The sequence below is a fragment of the Dermochelys coriacea genome, chromosome 1 (assembly GCF_009764565.3).
Source record: "Dermochelys coriacea isolate rDerCor1 chromosome 1, rDerCor1.pri.v4, whole genome shotgun sequence".
NCBI lineage: Eukaryota > Metazoa > Chordata > Testudines > Dermochelyidae > Dermochelys > Dermochelys coriacea.
The window spans coordinates 177,294,663-177,320,702 of record NC_050068.2 but is presented as its reverse complement, the minus strand read 5'-3'; the positions used below and the strand labels follow the sequence as shown (position 1 = coordinate 177,320,702).

The 26,040-nt window shown below is 38.1% G+C and overlaps 1 protein-coding gene across 21 annotated transcripts in view; it reads right to left on the bottom strand.

Moving 5' to 3' along the window:
* Positions 1-26,040, bottom strand: part of ROBO2 (roundabout guidance receptor 2) — a 1,574,290-nt gene that overhangs the window by 1,256,691 nt on the left and 291,559 nt on the right. For 3 of the 21 annotated variants that reach the window (XM_038413254.2, XM_038413393.2, XM_038413403.2), the window contains exon 1: positions 21,416-21,744. The exons of 2 other annotated variants lie outside the window; for them this stretch is intronic. In XM_038413254.2, coding sequence (XP_038269182.1) covers positions 21,416-21,539 — 124 coding nt within the window. In that variant the 5' untranslated portion in view covers positions 21,540-21,744. Of the gene's footprint in view, positions 1-21,415; positions 21,961-26,040 lie in introns of those variants that run through there. 16 more of the 21 variants (XM_038413355.2, XM_038413329.2, XM_038413338.2 and 13 more) reach the window with 11 other exon arrangements.

The window sequence follows — 26,040 nt, the reverse complement described above, 5'->3', positions numbered from 1 at the left end:
ATAATCAGAAGGAGTCTCTTGCTTGCCCATTGGAACTGCTTGTTTAACAAGTTTTCTTTAAGGGACATGTCATTCTATTACTAATGTATAAATAAGGAGGAAAAGTTTGAGGTAGGGGGACTTTTCAGGACTGGACTCTTTCTCTCTGGATGCATCTTATGTTTCCTAGTGGCAGATGGGCTGCTGCTGTACTACTCGAGAGCCACGCTCAGCTTTGGTAATTATCAAGGGTTGGGGGTGTTTTACTAACCTCTTGCGGACATGTGTGCAAGTGCTTGAAACTAAGTAAAGTTTAGCCTTAAGTGAAAGCACTCTTGTGTTGTCCTGTTTGTGCCAGCCATCTATTGGTTGGATGGCCGTGTCTCCCCTGATTTATTTCCTGACACCACCTCACACAGAGTAAAAGTTATCAAGAGCTTTGGGTTGAAAGAATGTTGGGTAACATCAGCACATCAGATCTTAATCATGATTCACATCCACAAAATTCCTTAGGTTATTGCCACTGTACTCTCTCGGTGTACTTCAGCAGTATCCCATTGACTATTTCAAATGCTCAAGCCACAGTTCCCTATCTACCCAACATTTATGGCCCACAATAATATCAGTAGGCAGTAATATACTGGCAGATTCAGAGGCCCTATGTATTGGAGAACAGACAGTTTTTCCAGTGTATTTGAAAAAGAGCTGGTATAAAAAGCTGTGAAAAATGGTTTCTACTGCTCCCAGTTCCATATCAATAGATAAATATCCATAGTAACTTTGGAAAAATTGTGAAAAATTAACTTTTTATATGGCTTCAAGGTTCTTGTGTAGGTGACATATTGTACCAGGTTAGTATGGTAACCTACAAGGCTTAGGGTTTATTTGTCTATATAATCCATTTTTATATCTGTATATTTAAAGCACAAAGCATGACCTAGGGAGCATTGTTTGTGCAATTAGAGAGTGAAATATGAGGAGGAACTGGAGGAGAATGGTTCAGAAGCCAATCAGAATAGTCAAATGAATACCCTCTTATTTGCACTCAGATGGTACAAAATGTCACAAACTTGTCTTTAGAGCACTAGTGAGGGAGCAAAGTTCTAACTTGAAGACTGAAAATGCAGTCAGAATGAGAATATAAAGTGGGTGAGGCAACTGTTAAGAAGCTGGGAAATGGAACTTAGAGACTGTGCTGTATCATGATTTGCTTTCAGGGAATTAAGAAATCTGAATCTCAAACTGTTTCTCATATACGAAAAACAAAAAAAACAAAAAATGAATGAATTACATGATAAAATACCTGTCATTGCAGTTTTTTCATCCATGAACAGGACCAGAAGAGTCAGAAAGAAATTTCCTGTAAACACATTGACTTGTGAGATTTCTAACCCAATCTTGCAAGCTCAGCAGATTTTGATATAGTTTGATTCTTATCCAAACTAACCCCAATTCTGAACATTTTGAGACTGCTGCACAAAGTTAACTTAACAGGAGAGCTAATGAAAAATGCAATCATGAGCCAGGTCTTTGACTGGTTAGTTATACAGACTGATATGAATGTAAAGAGGACTAAATCTTGGGCTACTACTATTGGCTAGTCAGTATCCAGCTTCCCCTGTGGTTTGAAGCAGCACGGGATCAGTTTTACCTTATATAAAAGGCAGCACACAAGCTAAAAAAATTTTCCCCCATGAGTCTCTCATCTATGCAATCACTGCACAGTCTCTTACATTTCCTTTTCATGCTTCTTTCTGCAGTGATTTATATTATAAATATCATAAATAAAAGTAAATTTTTAAATGTTGAGTTTTCTAGCTTAATATAGAAACCCCTCAGTACATCCTGTCCATTTGGTTTCACATATCAAATCATTACTACCCTTTAAGTGATATAACATGTCATTGATCTGTATGCTAACCTACCCATTGAAATCAATGGTGTGTCTTGTGTAAAAATCAATGGCAGAATATAATTCTAAGTATTCTACACAAAAATTGTTAAGTACTACACCTTGACTTCCCTCTTCTACATGTGGCTATTCAAAAGGGACTATTTAGTAGGCCAGCAAACTAATAACACTATTAGGCAAATTAATTATATTATTCAGACTTGCACTGCCACTTAATCAAAACATTTTAATCACTTTTTAGATGTTATTATATTAATGAAAAAAACTGTGATAATGATTTTTCTAAGTATTAGGTAATAGTTCTCATATTTATGCCGAAGCTGCTACTGAAGTAATAACTAGCTGACTTGTACAATGATGGCTGTACAACCCTGTTTCATACTCTATTCCACTGAAAAGTCATTTCTCCAGTATGGTAAGCCATTGTGAAAAGTTTAAATGAAACCTAAAGCACAGATGAATAAAATGGACAATCATTCTGTCCACACTGACCTGCAAAATCAGTGTTATCTATAGGGACATTTCTAGAGATCACCCCATATTAGGTAGCCATTACATTTCAGTAGGGAAGAGTGTGGGAATAATTAATTGGTAATATGGGAGCAAGACGACAAACTTCATGTGGTGCTTCTGTTAAGTGCTGGTGTTTTCTGTGCTCTTTGCAAATCCACCAACATACCAATGTCATATGGCTACTGGACATCATTTTACCAACCTCCCAGTAAACATAGCAATGATTATACTTCCTCAAACCACCCTTTCCAGGACCAAAAAAAGAACAGTTCGGCCAGTCTTCCCAATATACCACCTTAATGTAGAAGGGATGTCCAGGGAAAAAGCGGATTACCTTTTGAGGACCCTCAAAGCCATCACATTGACTCTGTGGCCCTCCAAAAAACACATGTGAAAGAAGAAGATAAAGCTGCCAGACATAAAATCTATGGCTATACCAAAATTGCTGCTGTCAACCGTCCAAAACATGGGTAGCAGCGTACATGCTAAATGGATTAGAGGATGTGGTTAGAGGGTTTTTGATTTCAAAAGGGCTGACTTTCAAAAATTAAGGCAATTAGTTAGGGAAGTGGATTGGACTGAAGAACTTATGGATCTAAAGGCAGTTGAGGCCTGGGATTACTTTAAATCAAAACTGCAGAAGCTATCGGAAGCCTGTATCCCAAGAAAGGGGAAAAAATTCATAGGAAGGAGTTGTAGACCAAGCTGGATGAGCAAGCATCTTAGAGAGGTGATTATGAAGAAGCAGAAAGCATACAGGGAGTGGAAGATGGGAGGGATCAGCAAGGAAACCTACCTAATTGAGGTCAGAACATGTAGGGATAAAGTCAGAGAGGCTAAAAGTCGAGTAGAGTTGGACCTTGCAAAGGGAATTAAAACCAATAGTAAAAGGTTCTATAGCCATATAAATAAGAAGAAAACTAAGAAGGAAGAAGTGGGGCCGCTTAACACTGAGGATGGAGCGGAGGTTAAAGATAATCTAGGCATGGCCCAATATCTAAACAAATACTTTGCCTCAGTCTTTAATAAGGCTAAAGAGGATCTTGGGGATAATGGTAGCATGACAAATGGGAAGGAGGATATAGAGGTAGATATTACCATATCAGAGGTAGAAGCGAAACTGAAACAGCTTAATGGGACTAAATCGGGGGGCCCAGATAATCTTCATCCAAGAATATTAAAGGAATTGGCACCTGAAATTGCAAGCCCATTAGCAAGAATTTTTAATGAATCTGTAAACTCAGGAATAGTACCGAATGATTGGAGAATTGTTAATATAGTTCCTATTTTTAAGAAAGGAAAAAAAAGTGATCCAGGTAACTACAGGCCAGTTAGTTTGACATCTGTAGTATGCAAGGTCCTGGAAAAAATTTTGAAGGAGAAATTAGTTAAGGACATTGAAGTCAATGGTAAATGGGACAAAATACAACATGGTTTTACAAAAGGTAGATCGTGCCATACCAACCTAATCTCCTTTTTTGAAAAAGTAACAGATTTTTTAGATAAAGGAAATGCAGTGGATCTAATTTACCTAGATTTCAGTAAGGCGTTTGATACCGTGCCACATGGGGAATTATTAGTTAAATTGGAGAAGATGGGGATCAATATGAACATCAGAAGGTGGATAAGGAATTGGTTAAAGGGGAGACTGCAACGGGTCCTACTGAAAGGCGAACTGTCAGGTTAGAGGGAGGTTACCAGTGGAGTTCCTCAGGGATCGGTTTTGGGACCAATCTTATTTAATCTTTTTGTTACTGACCTTGGCACAAAAAGTGGGAGTGTGCTAATAAAGTTTGCAGATGATACAAAGCTGGGAGGTATTGCCAATTCGGAGAAGGGTCGGGATATTATACAGGAGGATCTGGATGACCTTGTAAACCGGAGTAATAGTAATAGGATGAAATTTAATAGTGAGAAGTGTAAGGTTATGCATTTAGGGATTAATAACAAGAATTTTAGTTATAAGCTGGGGACGCATCAATTAGAAGTAACGGAAGAGGAGAAGGACCTTGGAGTATTGGTTGATCATAGGATGACTATGAGCTGCCAATGTGATATGGCTGTGAAAAAAGCTAATGCGGTTTTGGGATGCATCAGGAGAGGCATTTCCAGTAGGGATAAGGAGGTTTTAGTACCGTTATACAAGGCACTGGTGAGACCTCACCTAGAATACTGTGTGCAGTTCTGGTCTCCCATGTTTAAAAAGGATGAATTCAAACTGGAGCAGGTACAGAGACGGGCTACTAGGATGATCCGAGGAATGGAAAACTTGTCTTATGAAAGGAGACTTAAGGAGCTTGGCTTGTTTAGCCTAACTAAAAGAAGGTTGAGGGGAGATATGATTGCTCTCTATAAATATATCAGAGGGATAAATATAGGAGAGGGAGAGGAATTATTTAAGCTCAGCACCAATGTGGACACAAGAACAAATGGGTATAAACTGGCCACCAGGAAGTTTAGACTTGAAATCAGACGAAGGTTTTTAACCATCAGAGGAGTGAAGTTTTGGAATAACCTTCCAAGGGAAGCAGTGGGGGCAAAAGATCTATCTGGTTTTAAGATTCTACTCGATAAGTTTATGGAGGAGATGGTATGATGGGATAATGGGATTTTGGTAAGTAACTGATCTTTAAATATTCAGGGTAAATAGGCCAAATCCCCTGAGATGGGATATTAGATGGATGGGATCTGAGTTACTATAGAAAATTCTTTCCTGGGTATCTGGCTGGTGAATCTTGCCCATATGCTCAGGGTTTAGCTGATTGCCATATTTGGGGTTGGGAAGGAATTTTCCTCCAGGGCAGATTGGAGAGGCCCTGGAGGTTTTTCGCCTTCCTCTGTAGCATGGGGCATGGTTGACTGGAGGGAGGCTTCTCTGCTCCTTGAAGTTTTGAACCATGATTTGAGGACTTCAATAGCTCAGACATGGGTGAGGTTTTTCATAGGAGTGGTGGGTGACATTCTGTGGCCTGCGCTGTGCAGGAGGTCGGACTAGATGATCAGAGGGGTCCCTTCTGACCTTAGTATCTATGAATCTATGAATCTATGTGGAAGTTTTGGATGAATCATCAACCAGTGGAAGAGAGATCAACGTGGTTAGAATTGGGGACATTATAGTAAACATATACAAGCCACCTAACATCATGTGGCCTGATCCCATCTTACCTTCTCTTCCTTATCCGGCCATCTAATTAGGGACTTTAACAGCACAAAGACTGGGATACTGCTCAAACGACACAGCTGGGGAGCAGATCACAGAATGGGCCTCCCTGGAAGACCTCCATCTGCTCTATGATCCAAAGCAATCTGGATCTTTTTGGTCTGCAAGATGGACAACAGATCACAACCCTGACTTGTGTTCTGTGTAATAGCAGAGGTGTCCCACTGGTCACAATAAGAACCATCCTGAGTCACTTCCCACATAGCCAACATCACCCAATCATTCTCCAGATTGGCCTGGAAGTGCCTCTTCCACAGTCTGTGCCAAAGCCATGTTGGAATTTCCATAAGGCTGACTGGACTGTCTTCACTTCAGAAACAGAATCTCGGATCCCACGGCTCGAACCCCTACCTAGAAACTTTGGTTGTTTTACAAACCTCCTAAAATCGACCGCTAAGAAGTACATCCTGTGTGGTCACCACAAGGCTTTCACCCCCTGCTGGACAAAATAATCTGAGTCTCTCCTGAGGGAATATGAAAAGAGGACACAGCCAGCTACCACCCCATCTGCTCCTCTCAACCACCAAGAAGCTCATGGAATGGGTGTTGCTGCACCGTCTATCTAATATCATCAAAGAGATCCTCCAAGTGGAGCAGACAGGATTTTGCCCGAAGAGGAACTGCTGTGACTAAGTAGCTTCACTTTCCAGCCACATTGAGGCAGGATTCCAATATAAGTTGAAGACAGGAATTGCCCTTGTTGATCTGTCCTCAGCATATTACACTGTCTGGAGACAGGGCCTCCTCCTCAAGGTCTCCCATATCATTCACTGCCGGTGAATGATCCGCCTCTTGGTGGCAATGACTGGGGACCGCCACTTTAAGGTACACCTTAATGGCCAGATCAATAGACCAAGAACTCTTAACTTGGGCATCCCTCAGAGCTCTTTCCTGGCCCCAATACTTTTTAATCAATACCCGTGACGGAGTCAAGGAAATTCATGTATGCAGATGATATTGCCCTACCTGTTCAGCATACAAGTCTCCATACCATCAGCTGAACCCTAACCTGAGATCTTAGCACAATGGCTGATTATTTCCAATGCTGGAAATTTAGACCAAATCCAAAAAAAAAAAAAAAAAACCATCTGAACAATAAAATGGCTCATACCAAACTTGATGTTCAGTTCTGTGGTGAGAGCATCAGCTATGAAGCTAATCCAAAGTATCTTGACGTTACACTGGACAGGAGTTTGACCTTTCGACAACATCTCGAGAACACCCTGTGATGGGGTTGGAACTCACCACTGCAGTGCCTCCCGCTGGCATGTCTGGGAATTAGCTCTGTCCATTGCAGAGCGCCCTCTGCTGGTGGTGTCCCGTCCGTCTCTCACCCTCTGTTGGCAACTGGACCTGTGTTGCTTCATTCTCGTGGTGTCCTCTTCAGGACATTGCCCTCCAGCAGTGCCCCCTAGTCCATGCTCACGCCAGCTCTTCCCCTTCCCCTTCCCCTTCCCCTCCCTTAACAGCAGTCTTTCTGCTTCACCCCAGCTGCAGTGGCCAACCACACCCCCAAAGTCTAACCCCTTCTGTTAGGGGTCGGGTGCAGTCTGCTATGGCCACTTCTAATGGCTGGGTGTAATACAAGGAGGAAGAGGGGGGACCCAGGACCACCCTCTACTCTGGGTTCCAGCCCAGGGACCCTCTCACGGCAGCCTTCCTGCCCTCTTTCACTCCCCTAGTCTGCCTCTCCTCCCTGGGTCTCTTCCCCTTCGGCCCCTTTGCACCTTGTAGGCCCTTCTATCAGGGCCTGCAGCCTGGCAGGTACCGGGCTGGAGTTCCCTTCTTCTTCTTCTTCTTCTTCGCCCTGCCCTGCCCTGCCCTGCCCTGCCCTGCCCTGCCCTGCCCACTGGTTTCCTCACTCAGGAGACAGACCTTCCCCTTTGAAGGTCTGGGAAAGACTGACTGCCTCTCGCCTTAGCAGCCTTTATATAGGGCCTAGTCTGGCCCTGATTGGCTGCCTCTTGCTCAGCCCTGGATGGCTCTCTAACAGGCCCTCCCTGATTGGCTGCTACCTTGTGCAGCCGCTTTGGCCTGCTGTAACCCAATCTATCATGGGAGTGGGACAGCTGCCCCACTACACACCCATAATAAAGTCATGTCTAATGTCACGCTTATCAGAAAATTGGACAGAACATCATGGGGCTCCAGTCCATGGACCTTATGAACTGCAACTATTGCCTTGATATACTCTGCAGTTTACTATTGTGCATCAGTGTGGTCTCATAGCAGTCACACTGAACTCCTTGACACTCAACACAATAATACTATGTGCAGTGTTGGGGACGCTCAAATCTGTTCCAGTTGACTGGCTCCTGGTCCTATCACACATGCAGCCTCCACAGATTAGAAGATTAGAAGAGTTGCTCAGACTTCTCACTTTCTTAATCATGCAATGCAAATACAAGGATCCCACTTCACCAAGACCTGCAGAACCTGCCAAAGATTAGATTAAAATCCCACAATCCTCCATGGAACTGTATCAAAATCCTTACACCCAACTTTAATGCTGAGGCTCAATGGAGAATTACATGGACTACTTCGACCGCTCAAAACAAACAGCTCATCATTGATTCTGTTGAGGAACCACTGGTTTTTGGTTAATGTTGGAAAGACTGGTGCAGATTGAATTGCATCAGGACATCTCACGGGAGATGTGGACAAACCCTCTTTAAATGGAAAGTGAAGCAAACACCTATATGCAACTGTGCTCATTAGGCACAAACAATAGAGCACATTATAGCTGAATGTCCCTTTCATTCTTTTGCCGAGGGCCTGAAGGACATTCACCATCTCACTGCTGCGGCAATGTGCTGGCTATCAAACTTAGATAATAATTTGTAGTTGTTGCAACCTACACAGGCCTTATGAAAGAAGAAGATTGGTAATGTAGTAGATGTGTTTTTTTAATTACAACTCTTAAAATATATATTTTGAGATGATAGGTAAAATAGCCATTACATTTCTGCTTTAACAAAAGGTTTAATTATTGACTCAAGATGGGAACTACAGTGCAAACTGCTCAGCTGACAGAGGTAGTGCATATAGCCTACTTCAAAAATAACATAATGTCATGACTTAATAGTGTTTGATTTTTCCCTTGTGTTTTTTAAGGCTAGAGAATTGACCCTTTTTCCCCCTCCCTTGGTGTTTGACTGTTGACACTTCAAAGTTCTTTCTTGATCAACCAAACCTCACCCTCTAATTTCCTCTTTAAACTATATTTGTGAAAGAGCACTGTTGTTGCTTTGAAAAAAAAGGATTGGACAAGACAACTACATAGAACATTTAGTGAGATAGGGGGCTAAAATCCCGCACTGGGGTTGGCAGCTGTGATAATGATATATAATTTAATTGATGCTACACTGTGATCCTCAGTAGAACTTCAAACCTTTTCCCATGTTTATGCATTATTCAGACTAATGGTGACCCTGAAATAGAAAAAGCTTCTTATCTCTTAAAACTTTTATTGCAGAGAGTTTAAAATGCACAAAGCGGAGTGCTGTTCAGTATGCGTTAATGCAATGTGAAAGGATGCTGTTTTCAGCCCATTTTAGTGTCATTGTCCTGGCAACAAGACAGGCATGATTAGATGCACTAGAAACCATGAAGGCAATGGCATGCATAAGAAATGTAAAGTTATTTCTGAATTTAAACTTTTATATGCTATACAGGAGTAAAAAATTCTATCCTCCCAGGCAATTGAAGCTATGTCTGGACATCATTTCTGTTTATTATTTCTCACTGCATATTTTAGAAAAATATAAATCCCATAGGACTATACAAAAATACAGTTTTCTATAATCTAATCAATGCGAAGAGGCATATTTTATGTAATTTCAACAGGTTAACTGTCTGTTCCTAGTAGAAATTTAATATAGTCACAATATCTGTATTCATCTTTAAGACTAACTCAAAGGAAGATTAAGTAAAATAATTATTGGTTGCAACTTGTTTCTGTAAAAACAGCAGTAGTAATCACCCATATTTTGGCAGGCCATTGTCCCAGGCACAATATCCTCACACAAGATTATTCCTGTCAGGAGTTGGAGTAATCTTTGTGGAGTATGAGAAGTGGATAGGTTCAACTGCAGGTGCATCCTGAAACATGAATTATGTCCACACACTTCTTAGCCCTCTATTGCAACATTTCTGGACCTAAGTTTCACATAGCTGGAGTAGCGTAATTTAGGTTGATTTACCCTGGTGTCTTCACTGTGCTGTGTCAACAGAAGATGCTCTCCGGTCGACTTACCTTATTCTTCTCGAGGAGCTGGAGTACCAAATCAACCAGAGAGTACGCTGCCGTAGATTTAGTGGGTCTTCACTAGACCTGCTAAATAGACATCTGCTGCATCGATTGCAACAGCATCAATCTCCTGACAGTGAAGACAAACCCATAGGGTGTTCATAAGGCAGCCCTCCACTGTTTCCCATCCAAATACATACTCAAGGCAGAAAAAGTTCATGCTGTGATCATGGCTCTTTCTCTGTGCATGTAGATTTGGCCTATTTACAAAAACTGTGTACCATGTAATGTTCCAACCATTGCAGTACTTCTTATTTTGGACATATAAACAAATACGTTGGGAAGCTAGCAACTGCCCTTGCCATGAATCAAAAAAGTGTCTACTGGCAAACTGACTGAGGTTCTCAGACTACGTTATCTGTAAAATGAAATTACCAAGTTAACCGTTTGGAAAAGGAATCGAAATGAGCAACATAGATCAATCAAATTTGCATGCAGAGTACATGATATTATCCTATGTTCTCAGCACATATAGCCTGCTCTATATGAGCTGTATTTTTATATAGCACATATGTGCTTGTCTAATATAGTTAATTCAGACTTAGCTGTAAGTAACTTTATAAACTGGGTACAAATATTGGAGAATATCTGAAAACCTATACACATTCTTTGGAACTGTTAGTGGAAAATACACTTATCAATTATCATATCTATTTTCAATTAGAGACTCATGGTCAGTTGGCTCTTACTCTATGTTAGCCCAAACAGTTCTTATCTCTACCATCAAAGTGCACAAAGGTAAGAGAATAGGGCAAAATGTTAAAGCAGATTTTCCACGGGAGTATAAATTAAGCAAATCATAGTGTCAAAACTGCATTTTATTATATTTTCCTCAAGGTCCATAATACAGAGTCTATATGATTAATTTCAGATAAGAGATTACTTTTAGACATTGCTGCCCAGCGACCTACATGAAAAAAAAAGAATGAAAAATGAAATATACAAATATTGTATTGGTGTATAGTACGGTATGTGTTTTAATCAGATAGTATGAATGTAAGTTTACTTAAGCTGTTTGATTAAAAGAGATTAAGAACTCCCTAATGAACAGCTTACGAGGATGATAATTTGTAAAATGTACCTTATAAATGAGAAGTCAATTAATTCCAAAGGAAAGAAACTGTTCAAACACCACTTAGGCTGTGACACAAAGTAAGAAATAAGAGAGGCATTCAAAGTTAAAGTTGATACTCACTGAGGGCCAGATTCTGACATGCTGAATAGCATCTTACCCCATCAAGTCCACTGAAGTTAATAAGATCTCTTATGTAGTACTATTCTACACAACATGAGTATTAGATACTGGCCATGGCCATGCTGCTATGAAAAAAGGTAAAACGACCAATGTTAAGATCAAATTATAAATCAAAGGGCTCTATACTCCCAACTATGTCCAATGTTAACATTAATTGATTTTTCAATAAATACTATAGATCCCCACTGTTTTGCAACTCTAACTTTTGAAAAGTTATAGTAGTTTTGAAAAATTACACATTAGCACAGAGAAAGGTTAAAAAAGAAAAAGAACACAACCTCTGGACATCAATCATTTTATTACTCAGAGGGAATAAGGAAAAAAGGCAGGGAAGAGAAGGAAGTGAAGAGGGGAAAATACAAAAATGAAAAATTTCAAACGTTAAAAATTTTCTTCTTTTTTTTTGCTAGATTGTTTTTCTATTTATCCTATTCTGTAACTTTAAATATTTTTAATGTAGGGTTTTATTTATTTCATGAAATATTTAGTCTTTGGTATCTTGTGAAATGACATTACACATACACACTTTGAAAACAGTTGAATTAAGTGGATTTTTGACACTGAGGAGTCAATAACTCATTTAGAAATGTTCTGGTTATTATGTAAATCCTTATCTTTATGGATCATTGAATGAGCAGATAATAATAGCTCTATCAGACCCATTTCAATCTAGCCTATCAGTTCTATTAGAAACACACACTATTACAAACACACACATTAAAACTCCTCGATAAATTTGAGGTGGTAAGTGACTGGACATGCACATTGAGAGTCATTACAAAAGACAATGCCATCTATATTTGATGGTCAAGAGAAGATCTTTAAGTCTTGTGGGCTCTGCATTGACATATTCTATAATTCTTGAATATACATTAGAAATCTTTTTTCCTTTCTTCATCAAATATTACAGAATATTACCTTGTGCCTTCAAGAGGCTCCCATCTCCAGATTAATCTCTCTCTTTCTGAGTGTCCAGGCTGACTTTACCAGATATATGGTAGCATAGGACAGGACTCTGAAGGTCTGATTCTCTTCTCACTTATGCCAGTTTTACACTGGCATAATTTCATTTAATGCAGTCCTAATTTACACCAGTATGAGAGGAGAATTAGGCCCTAGTTGCTAATATCAGCAGCTATACCAAGTATACATACTAATACACCAGTGAGCTCTTCCCAGTTAAACACAGGCAATGAAACTATCCATTATATTTACTGATGATGTTATACAAGTGTTTAACTCAGAGTTTGGAGGAGTGTTCTATTTGGATAACAAGCTGATTTTTAGGTACGATACGGCAGATTGTACACACTAACCCCTTTGTCATAACTTACCCTAGTATGAAAAAGTACATTGAGGGAAATGGTTAGCCAATAAGACTCTACCTGATTCTTCTCAAGAAATCAGAGTATCAAAGGGTCTGTGACTTCTAAAAACACTGAACAAGTATACAAAGTCTTTTGATAGAAAGGAAACCTCCCACATTTTGATAACTTTTCTTTTATAATTCCATACTTGGGGACCAAAATAATTGGCCTAATTTTCAAAAGGGCTCTTTATGCAGCAGCTTCCATTGAATTCAATGAGTATCTTTCACTTTTAAAACTCAGGCCACTCAATTAGCTACCTAAACAAATGTTGGACACCAAATTTATTGATTTCTTCCACTTCAGAGTCACACAGATGATTGTCTCTGAGTCATTGTAGTAAGAGGGTTAAACATTTTTTGAATGGGATTATTGTGGGATATAAGTCAGGGAAACTGACTAATTATACATTTCAGAGATGGATATTTTTTTTCTTTTTCATGGGTTTTCTTCTTGTGCCATACCTTAATGAATAATTTTTACTTCATATAAAGCCTGGCCCACAACCTTGTATAGCTTTATAACTTGTTCATTTTTTTATTTGATTGACCTCTAAACTTTCTCAATGGAATTAATAGATTTCAAAAGACCCTAAGCAAAATTACATACACACAAAAGTCAACTTTCTGCAGCTAAAGGTTGGATTATATGCAAATCAGAGGGATTTAGATTTATAAAAACAGCTTTTACAGAAGTTGCTGGTAATATGGACCATCATTTCTTTTTAAATATGAAGTCTAGGACAAGGTGAATAGCGCCTCCTTAATCTCCAGTAACCAATGAGTAGTTCTTACTCACAGATCTCAGAGGTTCACAGGGATGGGAACTGAAAATATAGTCAAGCACACTGGTCTTGACTACACAAGGAAATTATGCCACTTTAACTATGCTGGTATAGTTAAGGCAGCACAACCTTATTGTACAATATGCCTATTCTGATACAGTTTATTCATGTACAGAAAAGGGAATAAGCTATACTGGTGTAAGGCACCTTTATAGTTCTATAACTGCACCCAAAATAGGGGTTGTGCTGGTGTAAATATGTCAGTTTAAAAAAATTACACTCTTAACCAGTTTAGTTATATCAGTAGAAAAACTGCACATAGACTAAGCCTCATGGAAAGGCAGGATACTCTCCAAACACAGCTCCCTGACATTCAGAGGAACAGGAGCTCTAAAGAAGTTAGAGCTTCACACCGACATTTTAAGGACATTGTTTTGAGAAGTGTTGAGAATAATTATTTTGAGCATTCACAAACCTGACTGAAGTCAACAGAGGCTGCAGGTGCTCAGTACCTCTGATAAGTGGGCATAAAATGATTGCAGTTCAGCCCAAACTAAGATTTTATTTTTTAGTTTCTTTTCCCTGTGATCTTCAAGAGCAAAGGCTGAGGGAGAGAAAAAAATGCTTTTTAAAAAATTTTGCTGCTGTGGCTCCCGATTAAAAGCCATTTCTCATTTCAACTCATACAAGCATGCCAATATTTGTTTTAAAACTCAACTAATTGAAGGTTAAAGGTTTGTGTTTTCAAACTGGTAACATGAAATCTGCTTCTAACATGAGCCAAATTTCAGCCTTAAACAAGTTTATATGATTAAGTTGTAAACCTCTGGGAAAAAATGTAGTTTATAATGGATGTGCTGACACAGTCTTCATGAAGAGGAATGTTAAAATAACAACAGCTTTTCATTATTGGCAGTTTTGAGTCTCACTTTCCAAAATCAAATGATCTGTCCAAAGTTCCTGTCCTCTCACTCTATCTCTTGCTTTTTTTGAAGGCATTAAGCAAAGATGTTTTCTGAAGGATTTTAATAATGGCTCTCAAAAGAGACAATGTACTCTAAGTACTCTTTAGATCATGCTTCCAAGTGTTAGCACTTAAAATCAATGCTATTTAACAGTCAACATCATTATCTTTGAATATTACTAGAAAGGGAAAGCCAAAACAAGTGTGGCTGTTTCTCAGTCACTCTGGTATGTGTACAGGTTTCATCATTTTGAATTTCTGATATGTGCTCTTATCCCATTTAGCAAGCAATTTCATGTGTTCATTCTATTTGTAGACCTAATTAAGAGAGTTTGGTTTTGCCTGCTAATTCTGTAATGTGGGTGATACTTCATAACTATTCCAAAACCCCTTAATCCATATTTATTTTCCTGTAATGAATTCCTTAGATTCCTGAATTAAAAATTTTCTCAGGTTTACAAATATAACTTTGGTTATAAGGAGTTTTTAATATGAGGACAGATGAGACTTCAATGAGACTCTATGAGGATACTGGGCTCTGCTGTTTGCACCCAACTGCCTTGGATCTGAACCCTAAAGTAAAGAGAAAAAGTGAACTTAAAAAACCAAACCATTACACAGTCTCAAATGCTCAAACAAACACTCATATTTTCTTTTAAACAAGCACACAGATTGGCTTTTTCAGACTTCCTCTGTATTTGAAAGAGTCACATCTATCACTTTATATACTTTTAGACTAAAATTTCAGGCCCAAATTTTCAAACAAGTTTGGCTCCTAGATCCATACTTAAGCACCTAAATACATGTAGCCTAACTTTCAAAGTTACTGAGCTTCCAAGGACTTTTTAGGGATTTGTGGGTTTTTACCACTTCTGAAAATCAGAACCTTTTATGTAGGTTTCCTTTCATCAGCTGATCTTTGGGTCAGCACCATATATATATATATATATATATATATATATAAATGGAATGGATGTTAACGCTTAGCATAAGTAATATGCTCTATTTGACATGAATACGTATGCTGATCAGTCTGCAGACAGCCTGAAAGAGTCACACTCTATAATTACATTCAAACAATAATGTAGGCATTTTTCTCCTCCTTAAAATTATTTCCTCATAAGTGATACTATTAGGACTCTCACAAACTCTATGTATCTTTTGCCATAAATTTAACTATAATGTGACCTGAAACAGCAGTTGAAATATGATTCTGTTGCACTTGTATGATAAAAACTTGATTTAGGCTTGAAAGATTACTATCTCAGTCCCTCTTAGACATAGTGGGTATGTCTACACTGCCATAAAATACCCACGGCTGGCCTGTGTCAGCTGATTTGAGATTGTGGGATTCAGGCTGTGTGGCTATAAATTGCAGTGTAGACATTCAGGCTTAGGCTGAAGTTTGAGCTCTGGGACCTTGTGACGGGGGAGAGTCCCAAAGTGCAGGTTCCCACCCAAGCCTGAACATCTACCCTGCAATTTTATAGCCCACAGCCTGAGCCTGAGAAGCCTAAGTCAGCTGACATGGGCCAGTCATGGGTATTTTATTGCAGTATAAACATACGCAAAAGGGCAAAATGCATTACATTATTTTATAAAGCTGGAAGAGCAAATTGGGTTTAATAAATACTGTTAATATGTGCCAATAAGTATGATATTCCCTTACTAGTCTCTGGGCTTTCTCTCTGTCTCTGCTTCCATAAAGATTTGTCACACAGCTATGTAGTGAAGATGCAAGTTAGGTCCATAATTATTGTGAGATAACAAATTAGGCATAATTCTATTTTCCCCATAGCTAATATTGTTTCCAACTGAGGTAATATGTAGTTACCATGGAAAGTAGTCTCTGAACAATAATGTGTGGTATTTGAACTGGACCATGTAGGTCCTGAACAGGGCTGAGGTACTATAGAAATGAACCTTTTGGCAATAACTATCAAAGTAACTTTTCTCACCACCATACTATAATTCACAGATGTCCTTCTAGATCTGATATCACTAGAGATCGGTAAATGTGTGTTATTGTCTCAAGCAGCACAATAATTTTCATCATTCATGGATACTTTATTGTCAAATTACCCAACACTTTTGCAGGGGGTTCCCAAAGACAATGCATGGGGACACCATTCCATTAACACTCCATCACTGTCCTAATAGTTTCAATGAACATCTAAAGAACACTTCCACGTGCATATGAAGAAACGTCTATGTGTTTTCAGACATTAAATACTTTCCCCTTTATAAAAGCACTGTGAAAAATGAATTCAGGAGGGGATTGCAAGCTTGAAATCTACTTCCTGATTTCAGATAAACTACAAAGGGGATTTAATTGTCTTCTCAAAGGTTTTTGTTCTCTAAGTTATAAATCCTTCTTAAAAATTGGAATCATAATTTGTTATCTTGGCTCAAAGAGAAAAAGAAAATCCAGTTGATTTGTAATTCCAGGTTTTACTTTTAGGCTTCAGTTTATCTTGAACACTAGCTTCTAAATCCCAGAGCACTGGAGCTAAACACTTTTAAACACCACACTGCAATGCATTTTTTAAAGGTTTTCCAAGATACCAAAATATAAGCAACTGGAAAATACAATTTGCTTTCCTTATATTTCTCCCAATAACACAGTGGGCCAATTTCACCACCTGGCACAAGTTTACTGATTTGATAGGAACTAAATCAGGAATACATTTGGACTATTATTTAGCATCACTAGGTTCAATCATTGTTGATTATAGGGGTGATTTTCAGATATGCTGAACACCAAAACTCCTTTGACTTCAGTGAGAACTGTGGCTGTTCAACATTTGGAGCAGTAAGTCCCTAAAGGATTACAATATATAAATGTTTTGCTGAGAAAAAAAGAACCATGTAATGCTATTCAGCAAGGTCTCTAAAGAATGGCTTACCAGGGATTGGAATTTTGGTGAAAAAAGTTCCGGCTCAACTGGAGAGTTTTACAACATCAATAGTCTTCATTTGGCCTGAAAAGCTAAAACAAAAACTGCCATATTGTCCCTCCTCCTGTAACAGGAGATGAAGTTCTTTTATTTGAGAATATGAAAAATCTGTTAAAAAAGTTTAATTTAAAAAATATATTATTGGAGATTTCCATTTGACTTTAATTAAGGTCCTCAGAGTTTTTCATTCACTATACTTCTGACAATTTATTACAAAAAGTACTCAAGTACAGATGTACTCCTACAAATGGATCCAGGGTGTACGGAGCCCCATTGAGGTCAGTGCTGCTCCATGAGGATGCAAAAGTCCACTTTGTTATTACAATTGTAGGATAGGGTCAATTGTATGGGCCAGTTCTTCCACTAGTGTAAATCATTGTAGCCATTGACTTCAGCAGAGCTCTGCTGATTTACCCTTGCTTAGGATATGCCCTTTATTTCTCCAGATGTATACATAATGCATCATATATATTTATTTTATGGACACTGTGGCTAAGAATTGGAAGCTGGGTGCCTCACTCCCTTGAGATACTTTGGAAATCCCAGTTTCTATTTTGGGGTCTACTCTCCAGCAAGCTCCAGTAATGGTGTTGTAGGGTCACTCTTTCACTGGTAAAATAGAAATCTAATCAGAATTTATTATATTACTACTTCAGGTTGTAGTAGTAGGATTTTATGTTTGTATTTTGTATACTTTAGAATGAAGGATAAAGAATAATGTAGCATGTATTAAATGTATTGGTGTATGATTTGACCATATTTTTCCAGTCACCCTTTCTGAAAACAGGAAGGAATGGCCTAATGGGCCAATGGTAAAGATGCATTAGCCAGAATTTGTGTCTGAGCTGATCTCCAGACAGTGACAGACCTTTAGGGTCACTACATTGTTGTAGGTTTAGCATTTTGAAATAAATAAAAGAATGCAATGATTGTTTTATTTTGCATTTTAATTTGATGTTCCTGTTCAAATGCTTTGTGTAAATCAATCCCATTTTATGTATGAATGAGGAACGTGTGTGTTAGAAGATAAGTGTGAAGGCCCTTACTGGACCAGATGTTCTAGGAAGGAACAGAGGACAAACATAAGGGCACCAAGAGATTGCAACACGCCCCTGTTGAAATGTAAAAAGAGGGCAGATTGATGACTCTAAAGATAAGACAGGCACCTGTTAATGAGGACCAGATTGCTGTGACCAAAACCAGCATGGGATAACGCCCTGAGATACTTAATAAAAAAAAATAAAAAATAAAAAGAACAATTTAAGAAAACAAGCACTTGTCAAACAACAATTAATTACAGCATGGTGGTGCAAAACTCATTGGTCTCAATGAAGGAAAATCACAATATAAACAGGGGGCCTTGCCATGAAACTTTGGGATCGCCCTGCCAAGACTTCCCTGGAGCATTGTGTCACAACTGACAGAACCTGGCTCCTCCCTACCCGTGATCAACCTAGCTGGCCACTACATTGATCCGAACTCTGGACTATTAACTACATCGACTGGCAGGAGTGTGCGCGTGTGTGTGTGTATGATTGAATTCATATGCTAATTGTTGTATCTAAAATAAATGTGGCATATTGCCTTTTCCCCTGAAAAAGTTTCTGTGTGCTTCTTATAAGCATAACTGTGTCTCTGAGCACAAATCCCGTTACCCACCAGTGAAAGTTTCTGGTAGGCTGGCCAGAAAAGCAGAATCCATTCCACAAAAAACTTTGAGGTTTCTAAGTTTGTTTTCATTCCACATTGGAACAAAACCAAGACCTTTCAAAAACTTTTGTGGAAAAAAACCCAACAACCCACAAGAGAGCAACCCACACCAAAACAGCTAGTAGTCCAGGGAACCCAGGTACAAGTCCTTGTTCCCTCTCAGAGCATAGACTTAAATAGTCTCACAAAACTCAGTTGAGTGTCCTAACCAGTAGGCTACTCTGGAGTCAGACATTCTCTCTCTCTCTCTCATTTTAACCAGAATTCCATCATGGACCTGAGAAACCTTCCCTGTGAAATCAATAAGTTATGGTGAAAAATTTTGGTTTTGAAAAAAAAAATCAGCATTTTCTGAAAAAACATTTTTCACTGAAAAATTCCTCACCATCTCTAGTTCCATGTGTATGCTGAAGAAAATACTGAAGTCAAAGTATAAGCAGAGGCTGACTTTCACTGCTTGTTCCTACTTACAAAAATGGATACCAACATTATGTTTTTGTTTTGACAAGCTAAAAATTATTTTGGAATTAACAATGCATATTCTAGAACACACACAGTATAATGGGTGGTAAACTGAAAACTTTCCCTTAAATGTCTATGTAGCCATCAAAACAAACAGTTCTTTAATTAGTAACAATACTGCACAGACTCTGAATTAAAATACTACCATACAGCATATATACCACACTCACTGGTAGTCTCGTTAGAGATCATTTTTTTTAAAAAAACTTGTTTTTGTCTCTTTTCAGAAGAAATTCTTAAGCAACTTTGTCTGCTTGAAACAGTTAAGTTTCTTTTCTTATAAGCATTCAAAACAAGGTAACAGTATTACTCAACAGTCATGTGCGGGGTTATTTTCAACCTGCCACCTAACTTCTTCAGTAAATATCTAAGTTTTCAGAATCTGGTTCCTTTGGTTAAGGGCTAAGAGATTGGACTGATGCACTTCCCATTTGCCAGTTTCATTTAAAGTAATAAAAATAAAAAGGAGATTGGACTGTAAAAAGATTATTTTTTTGCAATTTCGAGAAGTTGACAGTAACATATATGCCTGAATCACATGCCTCTGAGAAGAGATCATGCAGCACAGAATAAACAGTTTGTAATTTGCAAGAAAGAGGACCAGTAACAGCATTGTGAGATATGAGTAGTGTGATAATGGGATTTACAGGAATAGAAAATAATTTTCAGATATGCTATTCTGGCCACCTTTGCCTTAACAGACCAGCTTAAGTGCCTGCTGGAACTTTTCCCTTGAAGGTACAGTAGGTGGAAGATTTGTAATGCTTTAATGCAACAAAGGGAACTATAGTAGGGAGGGAGGGGCAAAAGTCTCCTGCTGAGATGTTGTGATACATTATTAAAACTTCTTTTTAATATTGATGCTACTTTTTAACCTCAGATCACAACACTGACAAAAGAGGAAAACTGAAAGTGCTATTAAAGCTGAGATGCACACATCATGCTGTGGCAATACTTGTAAGAAAGAAAATTCCTAGGGTGCATCCAATCAACAATATCAAGAAAGACCTGGAGGGAAAAAAACATCCTATCCAGCATCGATAGTCCCTTGGTCGAAATATTTATGCAATATCCTTTATGCTTATTGGGCCATTTGATTATCAGACCTTGATAACCCATGTTTTCCATAAACAAATGTCATGCAAGGGAAGCAAAACAAAGTGAACTTTACAAAATGGCATATTTAGTGAACTGTTCACAAAATATACAGGGTAAATCTCCTTTGCAGTTTCCATCAGTTGAAGAAAATGAATTGCAGCCTTTAAAAACCATAAGTGTTTTTTAGCACAGCAGATTTTTTTTCAATAAAGTTAATACACTTTATCTTTATTAATACATCAACACCAATATAGTCAGCCAACCAACCACTGATTCTGGCACTGCATTTTATAACATTTATGTTCTCTAAAGAAAAGTCTGTCTAATCATTACACAAAATATACTAAGAATTCTGCACTCAAAACAGGTTGAGTTCATTTCCCCCCTCTTTTTTTCTTTTTCAAATAATGTAACCTCTAGATAGCAAGCAGAGTTACTTGCAGTAAAAAGCTATAAGCATCTGGCCCCAGGTCTCCATAATGAAAACAACAATCTTAATATTCTCACATACTTGAAAACAGTGGTTTCTAATTTACCTGTATATTTTATATGAAAAACTATTCCTGACATTCCAGGGCCTTAAGAGAACTTTTGCTATTTATATAGTAAATAACTATAATTCCTCTAGGAAATAAATGTTTTATATAAACAAACTAACAAGCAAACAAATTAAATTCCCTTCTTTGCCTTCATATTCTATCTCAAATCCAAGTGACAACCTAAAATCTTAAGCATTCAAAACAGCTTTGTTTCCTTTAACTCAACATTAACCCTGACTTTTCAAATCTCACCCAGACATTCATTATAAAAACTTTTATCACTTACCGCCCTTCCAGTGTTTGCTTTTGGTCCTACTTAGCTTGCTCAGCGTTGGTCCAGAGAAGAACAACATCAAAATGAAAAGAAGTTCAAGCATTGTAATTTCCCCCCATTTCACTGATGATAACATTTCCACAAGTTATTTTCATAAAATTTGTTACATCTTCTCTCCCACTTTCCACACACCGTTTGCTTAAGGAAGAGTCATTAATCACTGAAAAATCACAGCAAGTAGTTGTTTTGCCATCCTTAGACGTTGAAGTAATACCTCAATGATGTAGCCCTGAGGAAAGCTACACATTTCTCACTGATCCAATTTCTCCCACATAACATGCAGCCAGCCCTGCTGCTACGATAGTAGCTATAAAATAATTTCTGCTCCTCACTTTGGTTTCAGTGGGAATATATTCCTCAGCTTTCAGCGCGAGCTTGATTGAAAATGATAAAAACAGTAATGCTTGTGTCCAGCAGAAAAGAGAAAAAGATGTCAGGATTGTAAAAAAAGATGAGAATCAGTTGTACTGACAGCTTTAAGCCTGAGTGTCTGATCCTAACTGCCGTGCAACCAACCAAATTGCTCTTTTAAGAGTAATAAGGCTTCAGTGAAAGCTGGTGTCACTGCCACATGGGTAGGTAAAGCTGGGCTTGAAAATCACCAAGAAACCTGCGAGAGATAACAACTGCCACAGTCCAAGTTCAGAATGTTAAGGGCTGAGAACAATACAGTATGCACATACAGTATTAATCTCTATTGTGTGGAGATTTCCTGCTTTATAGTGTATAAATGTTCAATACTTAACTGCACTTCACTAATGCTTTGTGCCTTTAAAATAGAATTTAATCTTTGTTGCACTAATTATTCACAGCATTGTCTGAAATATTTATTAGATGGAAAACTACAAGCCTGTGATATTTTTGAGAGAGTAAACAGCAGGAAAGATAAGTCATCAGCAATATTACTAATCTGTTTCTCATGTAGAAAAAAACATTGTATTGTATATTCTTATTCTCCCTATCTTTATGATCTTAAAGCATTATGGGAGAACAAACTTTCAGACTCCCTGACTTAATATTTGTTTATATTTTTATAGAAATAATACACGTACCTAAACCACACGATGTCTGTTCATATTTAAGAATGTCACTGTCCCAAAATATGTTGCCAAAACTGGATCAGTAAAGACAAGATCATTCAGCATGACTATTCTGATTTTCCTAAAAGACTATACAGGGAAAGATGATCACATTCTGACTGCTTGAAATAAACTTAGTCCGGAGATGTCCAGCATCTACTAAAGTATGCCCTGTAGCTTACATTTGCCTACAGCTTGGCATTTAGTTATTTCCGCATGATCATTTAATAGTAAGCCAGTGAGCCACAAACCCGGTACTGTAGATCTATATAAATAAAAAAATCAATGTCCTTAGAATGACAAAGCAATGATAGCCACAAATTCCCTGAAGATATCACATTTTTAACGGGGACATGGTGCAATGTCAATGCAACACTAAAATAGGATTATAAGCTGGACGTTTTGCTCGTTTGTTCAAATAAATAATTGTGCTTTGACTAGCAGAGACAACCATGAAGAGCTAATATAAACAGTGAAAAAAGTAAACTTTAAAAAAAATGAACATGGGCCTCAAACAAGAAAATATTATGGATCTACCAACCTTTTCTCCACCTTCAAAAATGGGAAACTTAGTGGGGAAACAAATATTTTCATGGGCTGGTTAAAGGTGTAACATTTGCATGTAAACAGAAAACATGCATTTTGATATACTGTACTCTTTCATCCCTTTGTGCATTAATTACCAAGTTACAGACATCTTGTCAGACGACATGCAAGATCTGTTATATCAAGGCTGGTATTTATGGCTCTTGGTTGCCAAGAAATAAGATCAGTGTCTATGTTGAAGAGGCACTAAACTGCTGCTTCTATTATGAATTTTCTCCTTAGCCCATTCCTAATTCCCAGTCATAATTTGTTTCTAAAAGTATCTTTTCTCCCATTTCCACCCCCCCGAATATTATTGAAAAGAGGCAACTATGTCAACAATACTGCCCTGAAAACTAGACAGTTGATTGTTAAAATATCGCCAAACACAAGGATTCTAAGACTGAGTCAGGCACTCTTACTCTCCATACCACCCATCTACCAAACTAATGAAATTGGCTTAAAATCTTAGTTTAAAAAATCTCCAACAGCATTGTGTAATTTAGCTGCCTTCTGATTTTGCAGGTTTAGAGAAAAGAAACTCACCTCCAATTTCTATTTTACTACTTAAAAAATGCAGAGCTTCCCACCAGGTGTTCAGAATCAGTCTCCTGATTTGTCTCCCTATCCCAATGCATCTCATTCAGGGCCTGTCTACACTTACAATGCTGCAGCTATGCTAATGGCAGTCAAGTTGCTAAGAAAAGGAGTACTTGTGGCACCTTACAGACTAACAAATTTATTTGAGCATAAGCTTTCGTGAACTACAGCTCACTTCATCAGATGCCACTGCATGCATCCGATGAAGTGAAGTGAGCTAAGGGAAACCTAGAGTTGCCCATTCTTGTGATATTTGGTGTTTTTCTTAAAGCTCTAGGGCCTGAAGCCATGTAATTACAGGAAAAAATTCATATTCTTGCATGGGGGGAGGGGAGGAAGAGGAGAGGCTTTAAGTCAATTTAAGCCCTCATGGCTGTCAAACAATGCTTGGAAAGGCTGAAAGACTAGAAGGCAAATAAAAAAAGCCCAATGTTTATTAATTCTTAAAATATCATGATTTTTGAATGTTTTGGGTTTGCAATATTGGCAAGTAAGCAGTCTCTTCTATCCGTATATCTATACTGATTTATTAAGGACCCCCAAGGGTGGTAAAATAGATTTCCTTTTCCTCTCGTGCCCTCTGGCACACTCTGCCACTTCTTCTTAGAAGGAGAAAATAATCTTTCCTTATGACTTCTCTACAAGGGGAGTTAACTCTGTGTTGGGACGCTCTTATTCCAAAAAAAAAAAATGCTTTAATCCAAATTAGCATAATCCATTTCAGATGTGGATGAAGATAATTTAGAATAAAGCACTCATTCCAGAATAAATCCATTCCCTCACAGAGTTAATCTGGAATATGTATTCTGCTTTAAATTCACACCCTACCTTAATCCAAATTAATTTCCCTGTGTAGCAAATCCTAAAACTTTGGGGGGCCTGTATGAGAGTTTGCTTAAATCATGGTTTTGAGACTATTTAATGACATCAATCTCTATTTCTTGCATATTAGCTCTCTCCTTCTGCTCTTGCTGATGAGAGGAAGTACACTGCAATTAGAAAGTCAGAGTTATTTTTGTAAATGCTGAGGACATGGGAAAATAGATCTCTTTGGAGAGCTGGATTAAGGTAAACTGAAGCCATAAGCTTAATGGAAATAAAGGGTTTAGATCTCCAACTTCTGTACCTGTGTGTTTGGTCACCCCCACCTCCCTTATGTCATCCTGCGCCTCCAATTCTTTTTTTGTCTCCCTGCTGTTTACTTTCTGGGAGAAGACACCTTACCTACAGTTGGCCAATCAAGCCTGCAAGTCTAAATAAATAAGTCAGTCTAAATACAAGTTCCCTCTGATCAATGCGCTCTTTGAGGATGGCAACTTTGAGTGGTCTGCTGCACGGGGACTATGGAGAGGTTAGGTATGAGGCTTGATGGCTTAAAATAGTGAAGGTGGTTTTCCTTATTTGTGTCTGTTTTTGATATATAGACTGGTTATGTAGCAAACACACATTTATATCTTATATTGCTACAGTAAAGATGCTGTATGGTTTATGTATATTATAAACTTTCACAGCGTGGTTGTGTATCTTAACAGTTTTAAAGTAACTGGAGATCTAATACAAAAGCATTAAATAGTACAATTTGTATTGCTAATTTGCATCCCCTTGCACTCTTGTTCTATAAATTTGTCTTCAGATTTTCAGAACATATGGGAGTGTTATACCTCTTTCTTTTTAATAAGGAAATTATATACCATAATTATTTTATCAGAATCCTCTCATTTCATCCACACAACAAAACATAATATATTCCATAATATAAACATAATTCCACCGGTCAGGAAGCAAGATACAAAAAGATAGAGCAGTTAAGAGCCATGCTCTGTCTCCTCCCCTTCAATCATTTAAAAAGCAAATGAGAAGCAAAGAGAAATACAGGAAATATATAAATGAGCATGTGTATGTATGTATAGACAACCAATAGTCATATAAGAAGCGGGACAGAAGATGATAACAAACATGATTACCAGTATTTTATTTCCCCTTGTATATCCCTTCTTGTCCCATTCTATAAAAGGTTCCATACAGTAAGCAGACATAATGAACAGGAGAAGCAGATTTTCTCAAAAGACAGCAGGAAGAAATGCATGGGTCAAAGCAGCTTTGCCAGATGAGTGTAGTCAGAATGAGGTGAGGACCATGCAATGGTCCTGCATAATGGATGCCAATATAGCTTCAGCTCTCCCCAAACAAGAAGTGGCTGTCTTTTTAGTACACTCTTGAGAACAGATGTTAGGGAGTCTTTGTTTATCTAATTATACCGACGGTCTTTAATCTACTATGTTACAATTGCTTTAAAGCTCAAACTTTTGTTTT